This window comes from Columba livia, chromosome 18, assembly GCF_036013475.1.
Source record: "Columba livia isolate bColLiv1 breed racing homer chromosome 18, bColLiv1.pat.W.v2, whole genome shotgun sequence".
In the NCBI taxonomy this organism is placed as follows: domain Eukaryota; kingdom Metazoa; phylum Chordata; class Aves; order Columbiformes; family Columbidae; genus Columba; species Columba livia.
The window spans coordinates 9,428,492-9,443,627 of record NC_088619.1 but is presented as its reverse complement, the minus strand read 5'-3'; the positions used below and the strand labels follow the sequence as shown (position 1 = coordinate 9,443,627).

The 15,136-nt window shown below is 46.2% G+C and overlaps 2 protein-coding genes across 3 annotated transcripts in view; both read right to left on the bottom strand.

Moving 5' to 3' along the window:
• The window catches only part of LOC102087448 (unconventional myosin-XVB), a 29,093-nt gene extending 16,435 nt beyond the window's left edge, over window positions 1-12,658 (bottom strand). Inside the window, exons 1-19 of one of the 2 annotated variants that reach the window (XM_065034084.1) lie at window positions 12,489-12,658; window positions 12,321-12,366; window positions 11,848-11,972; window positions 11,597-11,714; window positions 10,977-11,152; window positions 10,442-10,535; window positions 8,670-8,747; window positions 7,764-7,821; window positions 6,439-6,569; window positions 6,242-6,337; window positions 4,226-4,461; window positions 3,963-4,141; window positions 3,276-3,348; window positions 2,535-2,735; window positions 2,348-2,427; window positions 2,072-2,169; window positions 1,801-1,888; window positions 322-420; window positions 57-151 (exon numbers count right to left, since the gene is read on the bottom strand). In XM_065034084.1, coding sequence (XP_064890156.1) covers window positions 57-151; window positions 322-420; window positions 1,801-1,888; window positions 2,072-2,169; window positions 2,348-2,427; window positions 2,535-2,735; window positions 3,276-3,348; window positions 3,963-4,141; window positions 4,226-4,461; window positions 6,242-6,337; window positions 6,439-6,569; window positions 7,764-7,821; window positions 8,670-8,747; window positions 10,442-10,535; window positions 10,977-11,152; window positions 11,597-11,714; window positions 11,848-11,972; window positions 12,321-12,366; window positions 12,489-12,637 — 2,220 coding nt within the window. In that variant the 5' untranslated portion in view covers window positions 12,638-12,658. Of the gene's footprint in view, window positions 1-56; window positions 152-321; window positions 421-1,800; window positions 1,889-2,071; window positions 2,170-2,347; window positions 2,428-2,534; window positions 2,736-3,275; window positions 3,349-3,962; window positions 4,142-4,225; window positions 4,462-6,241; window positions 6,338-6,438; window positions 6,570-7,763; window positions 7,822-8,669; window positions 8,748-9,263; window positions 9,852-10,441; window positions 10,536-10,976; window positions 11,153-11,596; window positions 11,715-11,847; window positions 11,973-12,320; window positions 12,367-12,488 lie in introns of those variants that run through there. The other variant, XM_065034085.1, reaches the window with a different exon arrangement.
• Window positions 12,659-12,953: 295 nt separating this feature from the next.
• Window positions 12,954-14,972, bottom strand: LOC135575807 (unconventional myosin-XVB-like). The gene is made up of 4 exons (XM_065035182.1): window positions 14,547-14,972; window positions 13,850-13,981; window positions 13,538-13,663; window positions 12,954-13,040 (listed from the first exon to the last, which is right to left on the bottom strand). Exons 2-4 carry the CDS (start codon window positions 13,934-13,936, stop codon window positions 12,954-12,956), a joined length of 300 nt encoding a protein of 99 aa, XP_064891254.1. The 5' UTR covers window positions 13,937-13,981; window positions 14,547-14,972.
• Between the last annotated feature and the right edge of the window lie 164 nt (window positions 14,973-15,136).

The window sequence follows — 15,136 nt, the reverse complement described above, 5'->3', positions numbered from 1 at the left end:
AGTGCATTGTTTTTCCCCAGTTCCTAGGCCCCTCCCAGCCAGTCCCTTCCACTCACCATGAGCATGGCTTGCTGGTTGATAAAGGCTTGCTGTTGTGCTGCTAACTGACTGGCATCTACAGCTGGAACCACAGGCTGCGGCATGACCATGGCTGTGGAAGACACACATGTCTGCAAACACTTACAGGCGATGGTTCCCCATGGTGCCTGAGCATCAGCGATGAGCGCTCACTGTGCACCTCGCCTGACGTTCAAACGCACAGGTTCCATTACAACACCCACGCTCCTATCCCCTGTATAGTTATTGAAACACTGTTATTACCTGGCATAGGTGCAACCCCGCCAGCTGCTGGCATCATAGGCATCCCCATCATGGAAGGCATGGGCTGGTAAACTGGCACTTGAGTCATTCCAGAGAAGCCTAGAGGCAAAAGGCCACATGCACGGTGCTTTTGGGGAATCCTAGATCAGAAAGCCCTGATGAATCCCCACAGAACTCAACGCATAGGCTGGTTCTCCCCACATGCACCAACCGTTTATTTCACACACACACAGGACACTGCAAAACTCAGGTGAAAAATGGAAACCAAACAGAAATGTGTGGCCTGCAAGAGTTTACAATAACAGGATCCAGATCCTGCTTCTGCAGCATATCTTAGGACACCACCATCCTTCATGACTAAGCATATAAATAATTCCTATGTATGGTTACAGAAAAGGGCTCCTCTTGAGGTTTGGGTAAAGATCTCTGGGACTGCCACATCCATATTGGTCTCTTTGCAGCAGGTAGCAAGAGTGAATGAACAAGCCCTGTGTCATGGGTGGCATTGTGTATCATGTGAAGGAACTGTGTGGACAAAGGAATTCCTCTGGTCCCGGTAATCAAGCCACAAAACAGAAATCCTGCTGAGGGCAAAGCCATCAGAGCAAGGGGCACGGAGATCAGTCTGAGCTAGGAGGGAGTCAGCACACAGCACAGGTCTACTGAATCATGGAGTCATTGCCAGTGAGAATGGCCCAGGGATGCCATGGAGGGACCATCACATCCCACAATGATACAAGTAGCCACATAAGTGACAGACTGGCCTCAGGCCAGTGATCTGCGACAGGGTTTGTCATGCCCCAGAGCCCCCACAATAGCCAAAAATACTCCCAGTGTCAGTAATGATCTGAACAGGACATTCCCCACCTTTCTGAAACAGCTGGGTGTGTTCCTACACACGCGGATTTCTCAATGCCATTAATATATTGGTGTTTGACTCCACCCTACTGAAAATTCCTGAGTCTTAGCTCCACAGAAATGAAGAAAAGTAAAGAAACCAAACACACAAACCAGAACCTGTGCAGGGTTCAGACTTACTAACCCAAGGAATAGCTAGAGATGATGGGAAAGTCTGTAAGGAAGCAATAAGAAAGATTAAAATCCTCTCCTGAGAAAAGCAGCAACTATTTCATGAAAGCACAAGGTGAATAGAAGGCGAATACAGGACCCACAATTATTGGCCCAGGGAAGAGGTGGTCTGGGTCAGAAGCAAGCTACCTGTTGCCTTGACCCTGAGACCAACTCAAGACATAAATTAAAAGCAGAATAAAGGTGGTACCCTCACCTTCCCCAAAGCATGTCTCCCAGCACCTGAGAGTAAGGAGTGCAATTTCTGACGACATACGTTAAAGACCAATGCTCTTCATTAATCAGTTGAGCCCATGCAATAATTAGTATTTAAGGGACTCCCTGACTTGTGCTCACTGAACCTTATGTAACACCACAGGTGCTGCCAGCTGTCCCCATCCCCTTACAGACCTGTGGAAGGAAAGATTCCTCTCTGTGTGGGTCCAATCTTCCCACCTCCTTTCATGCGTCCAGTCAGACTCTCCCTGCTCTCCATATCCTGCATCAAGAAAAAACAGAGTTATCTGAGCTCAGAAAGATAGACTTCACAGGGGGAGAGCCATTCAAAGGCATATCTGAGTTGAGAAGAGGCAGAGTGAATAGGCAGAGACAGGCTGGAGGGATGCACAGGGACAGGAGAGCTGCAGAGAGAAAGAAGAAGGGAACATCAAAAGAAACCTACTGATGCTCTTGAGCTTTGATGCAGCACAGGGCTGAAAAGATCATCCACATAGTGATCCAAGCCTACAGGAGTCCTCGAGTCATCTCTGAATCTTGGATCTAAGAGCAGAGAGAAGACTGGTGACAAGGCAGGTCCCCATTAGACAGTCATGTTTTGGAGTGGAGCCCTTGCTCTACATCCAAGAAGAATCACCTGTTTCCCCTTCTGCTCCAATTCCCTGTCTGGGGCCCCTCTAGCCCTTCCCAGAGCCATCCACCATCCTAGGCAAGAGCTCACCTGGATAGTGATTGCCAAATTCTGGAGGCAGGCTCGGCGGTGGGAAGGTAGGGGCCCGGATGCCTGGAGCAGGAGGGATCCTGTTGAAGAAGAAAATGAGATGAGGACAGCACAGAGTGCCGAGAGAAAGACAAGCCACTGGGCAACAGGGCCACAAGTGGTGGGGCAGGAGGATGAGGTGACTCACGAATCCAGGTCGGAGCCCTGGAGGAAGCTTCTGTCCGTTACAGGAGTGATAGGGTACTCAGCTGAGGAGGGGCTGCTGAGGTTGCTGAACTCCTCCATCTCTCCAATGAGGTCCAGCACAAAGTCACAGCCCAGCAGGTCTTGCCATGTGTTGCCAGTAAACATGGAGATAGACCATCCTCGAGACTTCTTATCACAGCCACTGGTAACAGGGAAAGGAAGGAGATAAAAGATGTCCAGGCAGGCAGAGGAAAGGGAGAGAAAGGAATACACTGCATTCTGTTTCCTCTTCCCTTGTCTGTGCCTGTCTTAGTCCTTAAGATATAGGGTTTGAATCAACATTTAGGTGTCCAGGGTCAAGAAAAAAAATAGAATCACTCAAGATTTGGTCTTCTTTGATTAATATTTTCTCTGAAGCTGCTCTGACAGATCACACCAGTGATTCCTCTGTTCCTAAAGCAGCCCAGTTTATGCATACTGGTGGAATTGTAGAATCATAGTATCATATAATGGTTTAGGTTGGAAGGGATTTTAAAGATCATCTAGTTCCAACTCCCCTGCCATGGGAAGAAATGGCTTCCACTAGATCAGGTGGGTGAAGGAGAAAACACAAGCCAGAGAGGGTAATGAGCAGCAATTCCATATCTGACCATATAAATTCGAGCCTGCAGCCCTGACCAGTCTGAACCTCAGAACCAGCCTCTTTCACACCCCTAGATCTTCTCCCATCCTCTGGCAGTACCTTGCACTCAGGATCCAGCCTGCGTACTGCTCCCCGGTCATCCAGGACTCCACCTCAGCTGAGAACTTCTCCTCTAGCACAGAAAAGAAAGTCAGTACACACAGCCTCCCTGGCAGGACGCAAAGCAACGCCTAAGCTCTGCAGGACAAGGCAGAGTCCAGCTGGAAAGTCACACACACTCCTGAGTCGGGGCACAGGAGGACTGGGAGCACATGGAGGGCTCCACATGAACACATTCACATTCAAAATAACTGTTTGAAGGCACAGGTTGGCGTTTCCAACCTGAGAGCTGAAAATCCTCGCAGTGTCCTGGTTTGCTTGGGCCAGCACTCCAGTCACCAAGGAGCCAGAGAGGGATGTCCTGCGTTCATGTCAGAGCTTCTGAGCTCTCAAGAGGCAGCATAAGTCAATATTTGAGGAGGAAGAAAGACAAAGTCCATTGATATGGGCCCAAACCCAAATGAATCTCATCCCTCAGCCTGAGCAGCAGGTCTCATCAGGCCCAGAGTTTGGGAATTTTGTATCTAGATTCAGATGCTTGTGTCCCCCATGGTTGTACCAGCCAGAAGTAATCAGCATTCCAATCCCTCTTTACTGACAAGAGGGAAGTATCTTCTGAATGCTGACTTCTGCACTGGAAAATCCTTAGGGACTAGAAGATAGCAGAAGGGCAGAAGCCCGAGTTACCGTTAAAGGTATGAACGTCCAGCACCATCCTCCCTCTCCTCTGGTTTGCAGTCCACTCCAGCTGAGTTGGAGGGTAGACCCGAGACAACGTAGCATCTACTTCTGTGTGCTGTGCTGCTGTCAAGATCTTGCGCTGGCAAACAGCATTGTAGCCCTCCAGGCCATGATCTGACACGAATCTAGGAAAAGGCAACCGCCGTTAACACACTGCTCATCTCTCTTAACCTTAATGAAAGTGTAGGTAAGTCTTTTCTCCTCCTTACTTCAGCAATGGCTTCTCCAGTGCTGGTGAAGGGGCAAAGCAGCTCAGCAAAGTTGCCATCAGGACCCAAGCTCGCTGGCTGTGCTCCATGTCTGGGTTCTTCCAGGTCTGGGCAACCACCTGACTGAAGATTTCATTGCGCAGAGCAACATTATTCAAACCTCTCCCAGCAATGTAATTGCCCAGAAGTATCTCCTGCCAGCCACGGAGATTCTTGTCACCAATGAACCGTAAGATCTAGAAGCATCCGAAGAAAAAAAAAAGAAAGAGAGCTCTAGCTGTAACCCTCTGTCCTAAATTCTGTTGCAAGGTGACAGCCTGGGTTGTAGACACCACAGCGTTTGTGGGCCTAAGGAAAGTGGCCAACACTGAGATCAGGATCTGTTTTGGGGTTTTGTGCGCCACCTAAGTTCTAGGGAATTTGGGAGACAGTGTTCATAGACACTGGATCCTGACTAAAAGTCAGGATGACTTCAGTCTCTTCTTAGTTATGCCTCTAACTCAGAATTTGTTCTTGGGCAAAAGACTTGCCCTTTGGGCAGAGCTCAGATACACAAGCAAGTTCCCATAGGTTGGTTGTTACTGTTCCTGAGCCCACAGGCTGCTTAGCTGTAAAAATACATTAAAAAATTATGCTTAGCTGATCTTTGTGAAAAGCTCAGAGCGCCAAACATGAGCAAAGACTGTCTGACAACTGAATGTTGAAAACACTTCGGTGTAGTTAATATTATACCAAGTAGTATGAGATGTGGTATCTCAACCAACTCACTTGAGCAATGATTCAGCTTCTTGGCTATGCATATCAAGATCTTAGATGCTTTTGTAATTTCTATTTCTCACCCTCAGGTACAGAATATTTTCTTTCAGCCTCTACACTTGAATACGTCATTAGATTAAGATTTTTCTGAAATGTTCCATGGACAGTTTTGAAAAGAACATTTACAAGTGATGGCCTATTTCTTCTCAGACTACAACACTTAAAATGGTTAAGGGTAGTAAAGGTGTCAGAGATTCACCAAGAAAAACAGGAGATGGTGGTTGTTTAGTTTTCATGGAATTCTTTGTAGTAAATCCCTATTCATTACATCCTTTGCCAAAGAAATAGCTACATTTTTTATTAGCAATGGAGAAAAATTACCTTTATCTTCAGGAAAATAATAATAGTCTACTTAAACCTATTCACATGATTTTATTGAAGCTTATGCTCTTCTGTAATTGGCACCATTAGGACAAAACAAGAGACTGGTTTTAGGTATTACCTTTCCTAATGGGCTTATTTTAATTACATGTAATGCTCAAAAGGATTACTAGATTTACTTAGAAATTATCTGAAGTCTCATTTCAGTTTCAGAGAGCCAACATTACTATTTTTAAGAAGAAATGCATGTTTCACATAAACAGGGGTGAAATAAATAACATCATTCCTCTTACACAAACACTACAGAACGAGGGTGCGGTTCTAGGTGCAGTTTTCCTGATGACAAAGTCCCTGCCTCATTCCAGCCATTATAGAACAGTTCACTGTTCCCTGTTGTGTACTGACACAACCATATGCCTGAGATACAATCAACATATTTACTATAAGACACATCATGGAAAAGATCTGAGTTAAATTAAACTTATTCTTCTCTGTCAGTCATAAAAAAGTGCTTGAGAAGACAGATTTCCCTTATGCTGTCATTGCTACTGAATTTAGAATACTGGGAAAGTAAGGCTTAGCACTCTAATGCCTATATGCCCTGCCAAATTCTGAGGCTACATCTTCAGGCAATTCACTTGGATCCCACTGGTCTATGGCTGGTCTAAGCCTCACCAAAAACACAGCAAGCCCAAGGGGCTGCATGTGATCTCTGCCAGACCGCTCTGGTGTCTAGAAGGAGATATTTATTCTGCTCTGCTAACACATCATGTAAGAACAGTACCCACCAGCAGCATCTTGTTATATCAAGGTGTCAAGACATTGACTCATGGCCACTTGTTCTTCAACAAAGCCCCGGTCAAGAAAGATGCCTCTTACCAGTTTGTTGATCTCAAGCGCACTCTCCTGGTCTTCAGCATCCAGATGGGTTAAGGAGTGCTGCAGAGGCTGACCAGGGGCAGGGAAATCTGTCCTCTAAAAGAAACACAAATATAGAAACAGCTTGTTCCTGGTGTTACTAGAACTAGTGTGTATCCCCAGTGGGAAAGCAATTAAGAGATATAGAGAGCTCCTACCTGGAAGTGTGATTTAATGAAGGAGGAGAAAGGATAGCTGTTGATGGTGGGCGGGAGGGAAAGGTCATCTTTGACCTTGACTTCTGGAGGCAACGCCTCAGTTATCTGGTGGGCCTGTGCTCGGTGCTGACCTGCAAGAGGAAGAGGTCTTGTGTTGTAGCAGTTGGAAAGGCAGCCGGAATACACCCGACTTGCAGTGCAATGCATGGCTAACATGGATCTAACCTTGCCTGAGCACCTGTAGCAGCACCTGTAGCAAACATCTTCCTAAATGAAGAGATTTCTCAATGCAGCACTACTGTGCATTCCTTTATCTCCAAACCAGCATGTCCCCTGATGCTCTCCTCCTTCTCTCTGCATCCCACCACCTTTCATTTTCAGCACTTTCAGTGTGGTTTGTCCCCTGAGCTCCCCTGGGTGACATTGCTCACTACACCAGGTGATGGTCCATAGAGGGGAATGCCAGGAAGTATGAGGTATTTGGGAATTCAGCACAGACTGCTCCAATTCACAACTCTTCTGCCTAATTGTAACTTTTACTGTACTATGCGGAAGGCCAAAGATAGAGCTGTCAGTTTGTTAGATGCTATACCAACACGAACAGGCAAATCCTGCCTATTTGCAACTTAAATTTGTACATTGTACAAAGAGTTACAGAGGAAAGAAAACTGCAAATAACTTAATGCTCAAGATCAGGTCAAAAACTTGGGAAATTATTTCAGATAGTGGTATTTTAGCGATTTGAAAACAAACCAAAAAACTTTCCATCCTAAGCAAAACATTTTCCTTTAATTGTTATATTGTTACGTCCTTAAGTTGTTCCATTGGTTTTACCTGCTTCTATTTTAAAATAATTACTTTTGAAGAAGTAGTTATTAATTAAAATCCAAATATTTATTTGAAGTACCAAAATCATAGTTTTGACTTCTTCACCTTCAATTTCCTTAAAGATTTTTGAGTAGAAAAAGATGGCTTTAAATTCTCATACTCCAGATACCCAGCTCTGCAAGAGACCCAGGTTCGTTACACAGTTTGCTGCCACATAGCACAGTTCAAAAGAAGAGCTGAAAAGGTAACAAAGAGACTGAATTTTAATCTGGTGTTCTGCCCACTGCCCCAAGTCTCATTTCCACCCTGTCGTGCTGGGAAACAATATACATGACACCATTTGCCTTTGTCATATTTACACTGCAATAATAATAAATCAAATACAACTGAAGTGACAGGCAGCAGTTAGAACAACCACCTACTTCAGCTGCCAGAAAACAAGGAAATAAACAGTCAAGTAAGTGCAGGAAAGGGAGGGAAGGAGGAGGATTTCTCACCTTCAGCGAAGTGCAGGAGGGCAGCGAGCTCTGCAGGGATCTCCAGCAGCCCCACATCCTGTGGAGAGAGCGAGCACGTCAGTACCAGCTCGGGTACCAGCACTGAGACAACACATAAACCCTCAGCTCTTCCGCTGAGACTGGCTAAAGCTGCCTTTGAAAAGCCAGACAGAAGGAGGACTGAGCATCTGAGCAAAACCAGTGATTTCTGCCTATGCAATGTTCAGAAGCATTACAAATAGGCAAGTATCATATGAACACAGGTATATGGCACAGGTCAGCAAAGGATAGAAGGGTGAGTAATTCCTAAAAAAATCAGCTGTCACTGGGGAAGTGACAGGGAAGTTGACTTTTTCTGACTCATCTTCCATTACTAACAAGTTCAGCATATTGCACAGAAGAGATTTCATTTGAAGGGTAAGGGCCATTTCCTCCTGCTCCTTCTTTCTGCCATTTTTATTTTTCAGTATCCAAGAGTCCTACAGCATAAATAGAGACCTGATTCAGATCTTTGACACACACCACTATTTTGGAGCTTCCTAAGGAGGGTCAGATCTGTACCTGGGTAATTCAGATGAGAATCTGGCCAATGAGCCTCGATTTGTCACTGTTTTTCACCTTGCATGATGCATTTGTGCAAGGTAGGAAGTTAACGTGCCAATGAAACACACTATATCAGCATCAATGTCTTCATATAACATCAGGTCATGGGATTTCAGACAGGGCTGCTTAGATTAAGACGCTATGGAACCAAGGCAAAGGCACAAAGCCTGAGTTTTTGTTTTTTTTTTTTGTTAAAATCTGAATAGGAAAACCTCTACTCATCAGCAAACTGGCATCTCCCCCCACAAACTCTCAGCAGTGCTTGTTTTATCTCAGACTCACCCACACCATTTGACAACTTACCATTCCTTGGCTGGGACTGTTCTCTGTGCCACCACTGGCCAGAGAACTTCTTCTTTGTTTCCTTTCCTCTAATTCCTTCTGTTAAGAGATGAAAGCGGGGTGAGAACAGATGTATATGACGCCACTTCCAGCTGCTTCTGGGGGCAGACTCTGCAGATGGGCAGGAGCTGGTGTCCTGCTCCAGCAGACAAAATGACGGAACAGCTGCAGAGCCTTCTTGGAACTCAACACAATGTATTGAGAAGGGGATGCCCAGGCAAAGCCCTTAGAGCTTTGCTGAAACACCACCTGCCCCGCACAACACAATTCAACAGCAAGAGCCTTCACCACCTGCCCAGCATCCCTGCCACACCTTTCCTCCCTTGCCTGGCACTGGATGTGTCTCAGGACAAAACCACACAACAGCTGTCAGAAATATTCACCTGCCTTCTCCAGCATCAAAGAATACAGTAACACAGCCTGAACACGTATGGACAAACTGGTCCATGGAGAGGGACCCCTTTAGAGGGAGTTGCAGCGAAACCAAAAGCGAAACTCCCTTGCAGCTCTGCCCTTTCCCATCCATTCTATCGTCCCCCAGCCTCAACAACTCACCTGACTCCCACCACAAGATGGAAAAGGAGGATCTCTGCCTCCCCCTCTCTCTCTCTCTCTCTCCTGCTTGTCTATATTGGAGAATGGTGTGACTAGATGGGAGGTTATGAGGGTTGGGCTGAGAAAGACAGTAGGCATGCTAAAGTCCAAAGGGCAGGGCTGTGGGGTGGGAGGAGGAACTTTGCAGCAGGTGAACTTTGCAACCTTTATTGTTGCTACTGCACGTACAGAGACCTCAGCAAGCAAACACCAGAGGAACAGAAACAGATTCAAAAGAGCTGTGCTGTTGTGGTTACCTGGGAGAAAGAAAAGCTGGATGCTGTCCAAGTAGGAAGGGGCAGGAAAAGGAACAGAAACACACACTGCTCTGGGCATGGCAAGGCATGGCAGAAGGAACCTCTGCAGCCTTCCAACTACAACACTAACCTTAACCCTCCACCCTATTCTTTGCTGGTCATGCCAGCAGCTGTCCTGGTCCCTCCCTTGTGAAGCTGACTATGATAGGAATGTTACTTGCTACCCTAAGGACGAGTGGTCTGATTTGCTCATTTCAGTTGTCTTTTTAATTCCTTGTGCAAAATACATCCAACCCATTTGACAGAATCACAGCTTTCTCCTTCACACAATTTTCCATCTTCTCAAACCACTGCCAGCCCATTCTCAGCCCAATTATGGGCCAAGTTGATTCCCAAAAGGCCAAGACTTCAGCAGCCTGAGGCAGCTGAAAGGACTCAGGGAAAGATCACCATGGACTGAAAAAATCGTGCATTTCCGTCACCATCTGACAAAACACCGTACATTGAACTGGACAACTAAAAGAGCAAGATGAATGATTCTTTACAGCTTGAGCACAACAGTGGCTCTGGAGACTACAGATGGAATAAGCTCATGTCTTGTGTGGGGCAACTTAGAGAAGCTCACACATACAGACATACGAATCGGCTGCATTCGTACTACCTTTGCCAATTCTGAACTTTGTCTAGGGAGAGAAGGCTCCAGTCTCTGTTTCCTTCTTTTGACTACATTTATATCAGCCAGAAAGTGAAAGACACCTCATAGGATCATTTCCAATAAACTTGCTAAAGCCATCCCTGCCCTGGCCTCACCCAGTCACCAGCTCGTTCTGCCTAGGGTAGAAATAGCTCCTGCAGTTCACCTTGTCCTGAGAAGAGTGTTACCTGGCAGTGCTTTCGCCTTTGAATCAAAGATCTAGAGATCAAAATCATGGTGTTAAATTGCACCAAAGTCTTCTTCAGCCTCCTGTAACGCTTCCTAGAGGGATGTGAAAAGAGGAGAACTGCTAAAGAGGGAAACTTCAACAAAATTTAGGCAGGCTGTGGATTCTATTCAAGAGTATGGGCCATACAGGACATTATTACAATAAGCCAGTCTGGATTTGGTCTTATGTCTTAAGCCTGGTCCTCTCTTAGATGTTTTCCCTACATCCTTTACTCTAGCTATCACAATATCAGCTTTAGAACAGGCGAGTTATAGTAATAGTTTTGGCAGCAGCTGTATTTCCCCTAGAACATCTGCTCAGGATGGGAACCAGACTGGGAAGTCAGTCCCTTCTCCACCATTCCAATAACAGGACACCTCCCTGCAGAACAGTCCAGGAGCCCACACAAGGAGAGGCCTGGACAGGCATTTCCCCACCTTGCTGTCCAGGACGAGGACAAAAGGCTGTATCTTGCCTGATCTTTGACTCCTGACCTTGCCTGGTAACCTCGGAAGTGAGACTGAATGATTATGACTTTCTCCTGGAGGACACGGAGGCGTCTGCGGCGAAGGAGGCATCGGAAGTTCCTTTGCAGAGTTACAATGGCCCAACTCTGCCTCTGGTTCCATCGTCTCTCCAGAAGCTGCCTGGCCTTCTCCTTCAGAAAGACCTGGGCAAAGAGAACAGCTGCTGACCCACAAGGAAAGCAGCCAGATTCTCTAAGAGTGATCAATAATAAAAGCTGCTGGTTTATCTCTTTGTAGCCTTCAAGGCTCCTTATTTGGGGAGGGCAGGAGGTGCAGGTGCAGGTGACAAACGGTTGTATTTGTGGAGGACAGAAAACCAGGTAGAAACCCGGATGTCCATCAGGAAACACTGGGTAGAGTTGGCCATGCTACTACAACAGCCTGGAGCCAGAGTCTCTTGTTTCTTTAACCGAAATGCTAAAAATCTCTCCTTCATACTTGAGACAAGACGCAAAGCAAAAGGGAGGTGGAGCCACACAATGTTCTCCCTTTTTGGGCAGAGAGCTGAGCTGTTCTCTGTCCATCAACAGCCAGTGAATAGATGGCTGTGCCTGTGCGATCAAGATGGGATTCTCCATAGTCATCACCTTTGTTACTCCAATCTGATAGAGATCTGAGGGGTTCCCGACCACACGAGACAGCACTGCTGCGCAGCCTTCTCTTTCCTCCAAGCAGTTGTGCCCTCGCCCAACCAGGAGGCCATACCTGGAAGACAAGATGTTGATATGACAGAAGCCAGGGCTGTAACTGGAGTGCTCAGAGAACAAATCGCAATGTGCTGACAAGTTCATCCAGGCTGTAAATGGCTAGGGAAACCCAAGCTTGTACACTGCTGTACCTGGCTAGGAAGTTCTGGAATGGAAGGCGGACTGGGTATCCCTCCTTTCTAATGTGGATGGCCTCCAGTATCCCAGAATGCCGCAGCTGACAAGTGACATAATCCACATCAAAGATATTTGACAGCTATGAATATAAGGCAGAAGAAAAATGTAAAACAATAAATAAAGAAAAAAGAAAGGAGACAGAGGGCAGAGAGTTTAGAAAGAGTGTCCTTCTATTGTTCCATCCTTGGGCTAGACCTTCCCATGGTCTATGGGTGATGGAACACAAAACCCAACCCATCCTTTGGTGTCCAGCTGACACTGGCTTCTTATCCTCCAGCATGTGGACAGCTCACATGGCCATGGGGAAGGGTGAGAGACAGAGAAAGAAAAGTTTCAAGCTATCAAAGAGGTCCAAACCCTAGCTGCAAAAGGAGAGCTGCTGGAAAAGACTGGACTACAAGGAACTAAGGGACTGGTGCTGCCCTACCTTTTTGGCATTAGGGGTGATGCAGCGAATGAAGAAGGCATGGCTCCTGCAAAACAGAAGAAAGAAACTTTGATCATCCTCCTCTGTGCTGACCTGGGAAGTCCTCACACAATTCTGGGTGCAGCAATCAGCCCACTGCAGGGGTGGCACCAGAACAGCATCTCTCACCTTCTCAGCTTGGTGGTAAGGTCCTGCAATGACTGCTGGAATTTGGACACCAGTGTGGAGGTTTGAGACTTGACACCTTTGCCTCTGGCCCTCAGCTCCCTTTGCTGACCATAGGCAGCTTTAGCCTTCTGGAAAATGTGAGACACCATCTGCAAAAACAAAGAAATGTCCAAATCTCACTCAACTACATAGAAAGAAAAATGTATTCTATCTGAAACTTGAGGGACCATTCTCCCTCTCCCCTAGCAGTGCCAGGAACTCAGCTTCATCCTCAGACAGTCTGTGTGTTTTACATATAAAATGCAGGCAAAAGACTTGCTCAATTCTCAAGTGTCCTTCAGTAGAACAAAAGTCCTCATGATTCCTCCAGGTTCTCTTGACACCTGATGAACAACTTTCTGCTTCCATATGAAATCAATGAGTAGCTTGTTTCATATCTACAATAGTGGTCTTTGTCTTGAACCACTATAGTACCTTGAGGCGGCTCTGAGAGAAGATATCCAGCACCTCTGGACACAGCTGGTCACGGTTTTTAGTAAGAAACTTGTGGACCTGCAGAGGCAAAGTCTGATTTAATGCACTGTTCAGACCACCAACTAGATAGGAAAACACCCCTCTTACACACACCCCGATTTGGGGCAAACAGCTGGAGAGGTGGAACAGGAGGAAAGCCCTAGAGAGTGAGCGGGACAATGACTTCTGCTTTTAGGAGGGATTGCTCCTTTCCCCCTTCACATCGCCCAGCAGGCTTTGACTCCTCACTTATTTCAGCAGCAACAGCTTTCCCGGGTTTCCAGGGCTCTGAGGCAAGCAATGTAGGCTATTGTGTGGCTGAGGCCATTACCTATTTTACTTCTGCCCAGAGGCAGCTTAGTTACCTCTCTTAATAAGAATCTCCTCATTTCTGATGAACTGATGCTCTAGAGTGATGTGCAGTTACAAAGACAGGGCTTTGATCACAGCACTCAGAGCTGGTCCATCAGGACATCCTCGGCTTGCTTCCAAGCTGCCCTCTTGCTCCAGCTGCTCAGAGCCCCCCGCCAGCTCACCTGATAGGTAACAGGGCCTGCATAGTGCTTCACGGTGAAGACTGGCAAAGGCAGCTTGGGCTTGGCATACCAAGGGCTGTTTCCATGATGGTAATGACACTTCTGGAGGAAAGTGTGGTCAGTGGCCTGTAAAGGAGATGATAAACATCTTTCCTGCTGCTGCAGCATATCCAGTAGGCTGAAAAGCTGCTGTTAAACTGAAGGTAAAACCATCTAATACTTGTGCAAACACAGTCTATGTTCAATCTGTTTAACTGCCTCACCATAAACAACCTGTGAAAGAGATTTCATAGGAGGATAAGAGCTTCTCACCTGAGTCAGTGAAGTCTGGTCATCCAGGATACGCAAGATGCCATGGGGTTTTGCAGCAATGAAATCTAGGCATGACTCACTGTACATCTTGGAAACAGGAATCCAAGCTAACTGCTCCTGGCTATATTCCTCCTGCATGTTAAAGACCAATCAGTCAAATACAGCCATGCAAACAAGAACAATGGAGTGAGTTAACAGAGGAATTTGGTTTATTCGGAAACTAGTGCTTTACTGCTGTTAGGAACTTGCCCAGAATTACCTGGTTTTGTCTTATGAAACTTCCTCTAAAGTCACTAATGATTTTCCTGATTTAAGAGAGGAAGGCTGCTAAGCAGATTGATAAGTAAACTGTGAAATGATAAATACACTTTTATCCCCCAGACTTGAGTGGTGCATAAACTGTTACAATGAACCTACCAAACAGGCTCTAAAAATCCCAGCTGAGGCTTGGGGTCCTTGATGCTGAGGAACTCACCTATATAATATGTAAAAGGGAGCCCCTTCCCTTAATTTACTACAGAATTAGTAGAAGATGTTAAATAGTCAGGTCTTTGGCCCAGGATTTCACAGGTACTGTTTAAGAGGCCCAGGTCTATTCAGTTTCTTGCTTCCCCACTAAAAGATGCTCTCCAGCTGAGGCTTCCTCAGCTTCTTCTGTATGTGCTGCCTTTCCCCTGCTGGCATGAGCTCCATTTACCTCTTCCTGGGCAATGACAGTCTGGTTGAAAAAATGCTGGAGATGCTCATTGGCAAAGTTGATGCAGAGCTGCTCTAAGCTGTTCACCCCCAGATCCTGCAAATACAAAAAGGCATCATCAACTCCAGTTCACAGCCCTCCCTGGAGGCTGTGTCTTCTTGTGGATAATGCACAGCACCAGATGGTGCTGATCTGAGCTGCTGGTTCGGGCAGGTTGTTGTGATCAGTATGTGTGAATGAATCTAAGAAATTCAAATCGTCTTATGCCTGGTTTATTGGCTGGGCAGAACAGTAAGAGGCAAGACAAGCTGTGACAGAGCACAAAGAAGAGATTTATTATTGAAAGCACATCCCCACCCGTATATGCTCCATTGTTTTAAGCATTCATCAGAACACACAGATTTTAATAGGAATACCAAGCATAAAACTCACAGGCACATATCACACTAAGCCCTTTCTCTACCTGGTTTTTACTTACTGTAAGTCTGGGAAGACCCCAGGAGTGCAGTGGGGGCAGAGACATGGGTGTACACCCACCACAAGGGTAACAATTCCTGACCCAGGACTCTAGATGCTACCCTAACCTCAGT

Coding starts and splice junctions, on each gene's coding strand:
- LOC135575807 (XM_065035182.1), bottom strand. CDS start 13,936: ATGTACAGTGAGTCATGCCTAGATTTCATTGCTGCAAAACCCCATGGC. Junction 13,664..13,849: donor ACCAGACTTCACTGACTCAG/GTGAGAAGCTCT, acceptor TCTCCTTTACAG/GCCACTGACCACACTTTCCT. Junction 13,041..13,537: donor CAGGCCCTGTTACCTATCAG/GTGAGCTGGCGG, acceptor TTGCCTCTGCAG/GTCCACAAGTTTCTTACTAA.